The sequence below is a fragment of the Loxodonta africana genome, chromosome 11 (genome assembly GCF_030014295.1).
Source record: "Loxodonta africana isolate mLoxAfr1 chromosome 11, mLoxAfr1.hap2, whole genome shotgun sequence".
Taxonomy (NCBI): domain Eukaryota; kingdom Metazoa; phylum Chordata; class Mammalia; order Proboscidea; family Elephantidae; genus Loxodonta; species Loxodonta africana.
The window spans coordinates 18506880-18515366 of record NC_087352.1 but is presented as its reverse complement, the minus strand read 5'-3'; the positions used below and the strand labels follow the sequence as shown (position 1 = coordinate 18515366).

The following is an 8487-nucleotide window of genomic DNA, read 5'->3' as shown; positions in this document are numbered from 1 at the left end:
AATTACCCGAAATCCTAGTTCCCCCAGATCCAGTAACATAAATAAAGTTCTAGCGGTCTCCTAGAGCAAGTTCCCTAGCATTTCAAAATCCAGTGTTCCCCCCAAACAATGTTGGGGTCCCAATGATTCCTCATTTCTCCTTCCCTAGATCTGGATGCTCACGTTGCTGTCCTTCAAGTCCCAGGGGCCCCAGATCCCCTGGCCTCCTAGGTCAAGAGCATTCTCAAGGCAGTATCCAATGCTCTTCCTGCCCCCAATGAAATATTTAGGTCTCAGAACCAAGTTCAGGTACTTCAACATTCAGTGACCTTGAAAATACATTTGGGGGCCTCTGAAGAGAGCCAGGAACTGGATCCCTGTGGCCTCAGTGGTAAGCCCATAGGCTTCCAACACATTATCTTGGCTGTTAAGTAAAATCAGAACCTAAGTGCCGTCGAGTCGATTCCGACTCATAGCGACCCTACAGGACAGAGTAGAACTGCCCCATAGAGTTTCCAAGGAGCGCCTGGTGGATTTGAACTGCCGACCCTTTGGTTAGCAGCCGTAGCACTTAAACCACTACGCCACCAGGGTTTCCATAATCAGAACAGCCTGTTAAAATCTTCCCCCTTTCCTGACTGAGGAAAGAATATTTGCCATTTCACCATGGCTATCACCAAGGGTCCCTGGCAGTGCAACAGCTAAGCACTCTGCTGCTAACTAAAGATTGGTGGTTTGAACCCACCCAGCACCTCTGCATAAAGATTATACTCTGTCACAAGGGGACACTATGCGTCAAAATTAACTCAATGGCACCTAACATCAGGAAGCCCAAAACTAAACCTTGAAGAAAAAGAAGTAATTCTTGGTAATCTAGTATGTGCTAGGTCCTTTCACTGGCTATCCAGAGGTAGAGTATTTACCCAGTGCCGGGCACTCTTCTAACCAGTTCATATGAATGACCTCATTTAATTCTCATGACAACCCTATGAGGTAACCAATATTATAAATGTCCATTTTACAGATGAGAAAACCAAGGCTGAGTGAGATTGGGTCTCAGCTGCTCAAGATCACACAGCTGATCATACGTTGAATGAACACAGCTCTGCTTCAAGCCCTTTCTCCTCACTTAGGAATCAGGGCAATGGGTGAAAAGGAGCAGTGTAGGGTGGCTCTGGATTCTCCATATGGCCCTTCCCCACTGGGATCTGGCTCCCATTTCCCTCCATCCCCTGAAGAAAGTCACAGAAATTTCTGCACAGAAACTTGGATCAGCACTGTCTGTTATCTTGGTGTTTAATAGGTGACCTTGACCACCAGCTCTGGCCTCAGAAGGGACAAGTCCTTGGCTAAATCTGAGCCTTGGACAGTGTTCTGGGGGATGGCCCAATTCTGTTTCAGGTCAGGATGGGGCTGCCCGCCAGCCAGCCACTAAGGCTTCTGCTCAGTCAGGGACACAGGCAGTGAGCCAGAATAGTCAGTTCCTTCTCATGGTTTCTCTGATCCACTCCAGGTAGCTGCAGACTTTGGTATAGACACCAGGCTTGGTGGTGGTGTCGCAGGGGACATCACCCCAGGACACAATGCCCTGCAGGACCCCACCACAGACCAAGGGTCCCCCGGAGTCACCCTGTGGAGAGAAGACGGGTCTCAGCTTCTGTGGGAACCATCTGGATCAAGTGCCCCATCCTCATCCTAATCCCATTCACAATCCCAACCAAAACCCAATTCAACCCAACTAAACCCAATAACCCCACATCGTGAAACCCCAACCAAACTCAATTTAATCCAACCCCATCCCATGCAGCCCTAACCCAACTCAACTCAATCTAACCCAACCCGAATCAATCCACTGCAACCCCACACAAACCCAACCCTAAATTCAATGAACCTAATTCCAGCTCAACCCCAGGCAACCTCAACCCAACTGAACTCAGCCCAACAACCCATCACCCACATCCTCCCCATTCAAAATCAAACCAAACCCATGCCCATTCTCATATCCAATTCTCCAGGTCTTCCAACCAAACCTACCTCCATCCCCAGTCTAACTCTCACGTATTTCCCATCCAAAAGCAAACCAAACTCATCCCCATTCCCAACTCCAGCCCATGATACCTCAATTCGACCCCCAGGTAATTCAGCCCAAACCCCACCCAATCCAACTCTAACCTAAACTCTCCATTCTAACTACTCATCCAACTTCACCCCCAAACCTATCGCCAGCATATTCTCTGGTGCAGTGCAAACCAGATCCAACCTCATCTGAACACCCAAACCTTTTCCCACCCCGTTCCTATCCCCGACAGTCCCCCTCTTAGCTCTGACCTCGCAGGAGTTGGTGCCTCCGCCCTCCACACCTGCACACACCATTGTGTTCATGAGGCGTCCAGGGTACTCCTTGTTACAAGAGTCGGTGGAAATAATGCTGATGTTGGCACAATGCAAGGTATCTGGGAGACTCACTGGGAAGGAGAGTGGACTTGGAGCGGACATATAAGTACAGGACCTTCCTCCCTCCACTCAGAAGCCTTGGAGAATAGGGTTCCTCAAGGGTTGATACCCAGGCCCTCTCACGCACCTTGTGGCTCGGGACTCCCTCTGTTCCTGGGCTCATCGTCAGACACCAGGCCCCAGCCGGATACCACACAGGCCTCACCTGCGCGGGGGCAGCGCCTGGGTAACGCCACGAGGCGCACTTGCCTGGTGAGGCGAGCTGGCCGTGCTAGCTTCAACAACATGACGTCTTGGCGGTGGCTGCGCGCCTCATGGCTTGGATGAGGGATGACACGAGAAACAGCCTGCAGCTGTTCCGGGCCGTCGCGCTTGCGCAGATTGTGCTCGCCCAGGAGCATGCGCATGAAGCTACGCGGGCGGGTGATTACCCGCAAGTGGGGTGGGAAGTAGAAATATCAAAGAGTTGGCAACCTGGGGTCCCCCAAACCTTTCGGGAATCTGGAGATTCCATTATCCTCTCCTAAAACCGTGGAGCCGAGGGTCCCAGCCCTTGGCCCTCACACACCTGGAACCCCCTTTCCAGGCTCCTGACCTTCTTTCCTTAGAATCCAGGATTCTCAGATCGTTAGACCTTTCCCACGTCAGAGCCTCAAAAGATGGGACCTTACTAGTCTCCTTTCTCTCTCAGAAACCTGACAGTTCACAGCTCATTCCCCCTCCCTACTCAGTGGCTGGGATTCCAGCCTGGTTCCTTCAGAATCTAGGAGACCCAAAACCCAGCAGCACAGACCCCCCCGAAACCCAACAGTCTAGAGCCCAGCCTCCACCTCCCGAAGCCCCAAGTATTCAACACCCCCAGTCTCAGGATCCTGAGCCCTGCCTTCATACCGGCTTTGGCAGTGGGCTGCAGACACCACCCACTGTGGGGAGATGAGTGAAGCGCCGCAGTTAAAGCGTCCTCTCTCGAAGAGGGCCACTTGCCACGGTTGGGAGTGGGGTGCACACTCCTCATCTCGCAGGACCTTTTCACCATCCTGGGCGCCTGGAAGAGAAAGCAGAGGATCCCTGGGGACAGGGGCCTTTTCTTCCCCCCCACCCTGTCCCTGTGCCCCACCCTGCCTACATATACACTGACACCTACCTTCAATTCCTCCAGAAGTCCCAAATAATTTTTTTTAGTACTGTCCTTTCTCTAACTTTTACAACTGCTGCTTATTTTCTCCAGAACTGTCCCCTTACTCCCCCTCCTCATTTGCTATAGGACCCGAGGATAAAGAGGAAGGGGAAAGGACCAAGGGCAAGACGTCCTCTGACTGAAGGTGGGGACAGGGGCACTGGATACAGGTTCAGACAAGTGGTCCATTGGCACCAGTCATTCAAGATCACCAACCTGTCACAGACATCAAACAAGTGTGGCTACTCAATATCTACGACATGCTGTATTGGCCCCAGATTCAGGACATCTCAGCCAAACTCAGTGTGTCCTACAAGGTAACAGATGTAGCCACACAAGGTCATGGCTATACACACATGCACAACTGGGCTTTCAAGCTTAGGCACGGATATGGACAGTGCACCTTAAGCTGAATTCACTTGCATATATATGGGTTGCATCTTCAAGAATCCCTGCACAAATGTTCATGTGTGTATGTGAATATACACACTTAAGGCACAGGTGCAAGCACACACATGCACATATTCACAGGCAGATTTGGACATAGACACTCAGACCTACATTCACAGTCTCCAGTGTGGGTCTGGACGTGTTGGGTGACAGACGCACATACTTTCACACAGAATCTGGACATACAATATGGCGTCTTTAATAGGAGTACACAGAAAAGATACCAATATGCACTCAGGTCTCCAAAGACTTGTTCACAGACATAGGGCTATAGTATAGTGATTAAATCCAGAGTGAAACCACCTGGGTTCAAACATATTAGCTGTGAAACTTGGATCAAATTATTTGACCTCTCTGTGCCTCAGTTTCCTCATCTGTAAAATGGGGGTTGTTGTAAGGATTAATATGTGTGTATGTATAACAGAGTAGAACTGCTCCATAGGGTTTTAAAACCTGTGAGCTTTCGGAAGCGATCACCAGGCCTGTCTTCCAAGGCGCCTATGGGTGGGTTCGAACCACCAACCTTTTGGCTAGTAGTCAAATGCTTAACCATTTGAGCCACCCAGGGACTTCATATATATGTATACATATACATTATATATGTGTATACATTTATGTGTATATACACATACACATTGTTGAGATGGGTGTTGTCAAGTCGATTCCAACTCATGGTGGCCCCATGTGGCGGGGTAGAACTGCCCCATAGAGTTTTCTATGCTGTGATCTTTAAAGGAACAAACTGTCAGGTATTTCTCCCGTGGAGCTGCTGGGTAGTATGAATTGCAAACCTTTCAGTTAGCAGCCAGTTGCTTAACTGTTGCGCCACCAGGGTACACACGAACACACACACACACACATATATAGTCTGGCGCATAGTAACATTTAATGCGTGTTAGTTATTTTTAACCAAGGACACGTAGATTTATTTATGGGAACACACGTGTGTATGTTCAGGCTGTGGACATAAATATGGCCAAAGTAAGTCAGACACATGTGCAGACTCGGATAAAAGATAAATCAAGGTCAAAGCTGATTCATCCACAGGCTACTTAGTGGACATTCAAAGTTGCAGACACAGGTCCAGAGGCCAGACACTCAGATGTGGCCCCACTAGATCAGACCCCAAGGCAACATCCAGACACAGGGCTGAGCATTTAGGGTCAACAACATGTAGTGGAGATATGGGCATTCAGCACAGGACATATTCACCCATCTCTAGGTCAGAGCCAGGAGCCCTGGTGGCGCAATGGTTAAGCACTTCACTACTAACCGAAAGATTCAGTTCAAACCCACCTATTGGTTCTGCAGCAGAAAGATCTGGCAATCTGCTCCCATAAAGGTTAAAAAAAAAACAAAAGAACAACCATTGAGTTGATTCCAACTCATAGTGACCCCATAGGACAGCGTAGAACCACCCCATAGGGTTTCCAAGGTCGTAAGCTTTACGGAAGCAGATTGCCACATCTTTCTCCCACAGAGAGGCTGGTGGGTTCGACCTTTTGGTTAGCAGCTGAGCGCTTAGCCACTGCGCCACCAGGGCTCCTTCTGTGAAGATCACAGCCTAGAAAATGCTATTGGGCAGTCCTACTCTGACATATAGGGTCACTATGAGCCAGAATCGACTCCATGGCATCCACCAGCAACAACAGATCAGAGCCCAAGTCAGATACTTGGTGATCAAGGTCACTCATCAGGTTTCACATATGGGGACACCGTTCACACACATGAAGAGAATGTGGACACATCAGAGCCTTGCATGCACGCACACGCGCGCACACTCACAGAACTGCACCATGAACAAGGACACAGGGATGTTTGAGGGTCACAGGATCAGACCCCACACACACACAGGCAATGTGAATGTATCACCTCAAGGTCACAGCCATGTATACACACAGACACCAACACCTGAACACGGTTTGCACAGCCAGACCCAATGTTCACACTCTGTCTACCAAGGTCAGGAGCTGGGTGGAGGGCCCTGGGGAGGCTGGGGGAACACGAATGTGGCGGATGAGGGGTTTAACAAAGGAAGGGTGAGGTTCTCCTTAGGAGAAGGGTGGAGGGCACGGGCTGAACAGCTGGCCACCAAGGCTGCACCTGGCCAGTCCAAGCCGGAGGTGGGCGGAGGCCCCAGGTGGGTGCAGCGGGCAGGCAGGGGCAGGGAGGAGAAAGGGGACAGAGAGAGCCTGAGGGGAGGCTGGCAGCGTGGGGGAGTTCTAAGGAATACCCACAGACAAGGGGTGGTGGTAGTGGGGAGTTAATGAAAGTCAACCCCCACCTTCTCCCATCTCAGAGCATCAGGTTACAGGTAATTTCTCCTCTTGTGAGTGATTGTGGAGTCCCCTGCACCCAGGGTGACCTTGACCTAGGGTCGCCCCTCTCTGAGCCCCAGCCCCCTCCTCTGTCAAATGAGGCCAGTAGTGCCCACCCCATAGGGATGTTGTGAGGACGCTGTTCGTGAACACTGAGCGCCAAGCCCCGCACATACTAAGCACTCAGCAACACTGTTGTTCTGTTGTTGTTGGGTGCCCTGGAGTCAATTTTCGACTTATAGTGACCCCATGTGACAGAATAGAACTGCTGGTAAGGTTTTCTAGGCTGTAAATTTTTTTTTTTTTTAATCTTTACAGAAGGAGCCCTGATTGTGCAGTGGTTAATCACTCAGCTGCTAACTGAAAGGTTGAAGGCACCAGCCGCTCCACCAGAGAAAGGTGTGGCAGTCTGCTTCCATAAAGATTATATACAGCCTTGGAAACTGCAGGGGCAATTCTACTCCGTCCCCTAGTGTCGCTGTGAGTCGGACTCACCTCCACAGCAGTGGGTTTGGTTTAATCTTTACAGATGCAGATCATCAGGTCTTTCTCCCATGGAGCTTCTGACTGGGTTGGAACCACCAACTTTTTGTTAGCAGCCAAGCACTTAACCCTTGCACTACCAGGGCTCATTGCCAACCATTACGGGGCATTACCCTGGGCCAGGCACACATGACCACGTTTAGTCCTCACGACAAACCTGAGAGGGATGGACTGCTATTATCTCCATTTTGCAGCTGAGGAACCTGAGCCACAGAGACGTTAAGTAGCTAGGAAGTGGCAGCTCCAGGATTCGAACACAGAATCTGTGCTCTTGGCCTCTCAACACTTATTTAATGCTTATGATGAGCTTTTTCTAAGGATCCCTGGTGGTGCAAAGTGCTTGGCTGCTAACTGAAAGGTTGGTGATTTGAACCCACCCAGTGGCTCCTTGGGAGAAAAACCTGGTGATCTGCTCCCATAAAGATTATAGCCTAGGAAAACTTATGGGGCAGTTCTACTCTGTCACATGGGGTCCTATGAGTCAGAATTGACTCAACAGCACCCAACTCCACAACCAACAACAGGCTTTCCCCATATTAGGCCATTTGAACCTCACAATAATTTTCATAGGTAGCTGCTGTCTTCTAGAGAAGGTACTGAGTCTCAGAGAGGTGAAGTCAGCACCTCAAGGTCACACAGCAAGGAAGGAGTTTGAACTCAGGTCTATGTGACCCCCCGCCTCCCCAGGGCCATGTTCATGGTTACAAGCAGTGAGAGGACCCAGGTCACATGGGGACTCCAGGGCCACCCCAGGCCCCTGATGGCTCTGGGGCAGGGAGGTGACTCAGGGTCATTGGTAGGTGACTGAGATGGAATGTGGGGGTCGAGGAGCAATCATGGGTGAGGGAGGGGCTGGTGTCTCTGGGTGAAGGAGGGTCTGGCAAAGGGCTCACACATGTGGTGGGGAGAGGGCCACCACATGCCCACAGACCCAGACCAAACCTCTGCCCACCTTACCTGCAGACGTCAGCAGGATGGAGAAGGTAAGGAGAAGCCACATGGTGGAAGAGGGACCAGGGATGAGCTGATGCCTGGGGGAGGGGGGAGGAGAGTGAGCAGGGTGAGGCTGGACCCTCCTATCCCATCAGAATCCCTCCAGACAAACTCATCTCATGCACTGCCCAAGAAACTTCCTGTTACCACTCCCATCCCTCCTGCAAACTCAACCAGTTCTTCTACCCTGGCTTCCCATCTCATGAGGGTCTACTGCTCCCCCAGACACTGAGACAGGTCCCAGGGGCCCCCACAGCCTGTCAGACCTCAGCACCATCCCACCTGCTCCCTGGATCTTCTCTGTCCCTGAGGTCGGCTCGGGCCTCATCTCTCTCTGGACTCCTGCCTCCTCCCTGGCCTCCCTGGCCTCCCTGCCTCCAGTTTCTTCCCTCCAGTCCATTCCCCACATGGCCACTGAGGACTTTCTCCACCTGGAGCTGACTCTGCCCCTGTCGTGTTCACAACCCTCCCATGGTCCCCAGCACCCCTGGGATAAAGCTCAGCCCCTCAGCCTCACTTTCAAAAACATGAGTGGCTTTCCCCTTCCACCGTCTTTGGCCAGGACACTCACAA

The 8487-nt window shown here is 51.1% G+C and overlaps 1 protein-coding gene across 2 annotated transcripts; it reads right to left on the bottom strand.

Moving 5' to 3' along the window:
* Positions 1-793: 793 nt before the first annotated feature.
* Positions 794-8085, bottom strand: KLK15 (kallikrein related peptidase 15). Of its 2 annotated transcripts, none has more exons than XM_064293450.1 (5): positions 7874-8085; positions 3325-3470; positions 2561-2844; positions 2308-2444; positions 794-1609 (listed from the first exon to the last, which is right to left on the bottom strand). In XM_064293450.1, the coding sequence occupies exons 1-5, from the start codon at positions 7919-7921 to the stop codon at positions 1457-1459; spliced, it is 768 nt and encodes a 255-aa protein (XP_064149520.1). In that variant the 5' UTR covers positions 7922-8085; the 3' UTR covers positions 794-1456. The 2 variants fall into 2 exon arrangements, with proteins under 2 accessions (XP_064149520.1, XP_003406889.1); XM_003406841.3 differs by having other exon boundaries at positions 3325-3478; positions 7879-8085.
* Positions 8086-8487: the final 402 nt, after the last annotated feature.

What these genes read in the sequence shown, in the direction of transcription:
- KLK15 (XM_003406841.3), bottom strand. Translation starts at nt 7,921, where the DNA reads ATGTGGCTTCTCCTTACCTTCTCCATCCTGCTGACGTCTGCAG. An exon ending in GCAGCCCACTGCCAAAGCCG is followed by an intron (nt 2,845 to 3,324) that starts GTATGAAGGCAG and finishes CCGCCCGCGTAG; the next exon opens with CTTCATGCGCATGCTCCTGG. An exon ending in GAGGCACCAACTCCTGCGAG is followed by an intron (nt 1,610 to 2,307) that starts GTCAGAGCTAAG and finishes TTCTCTCCACAG; the next exon opens with GGTGACTCCGGGGGACCCTT.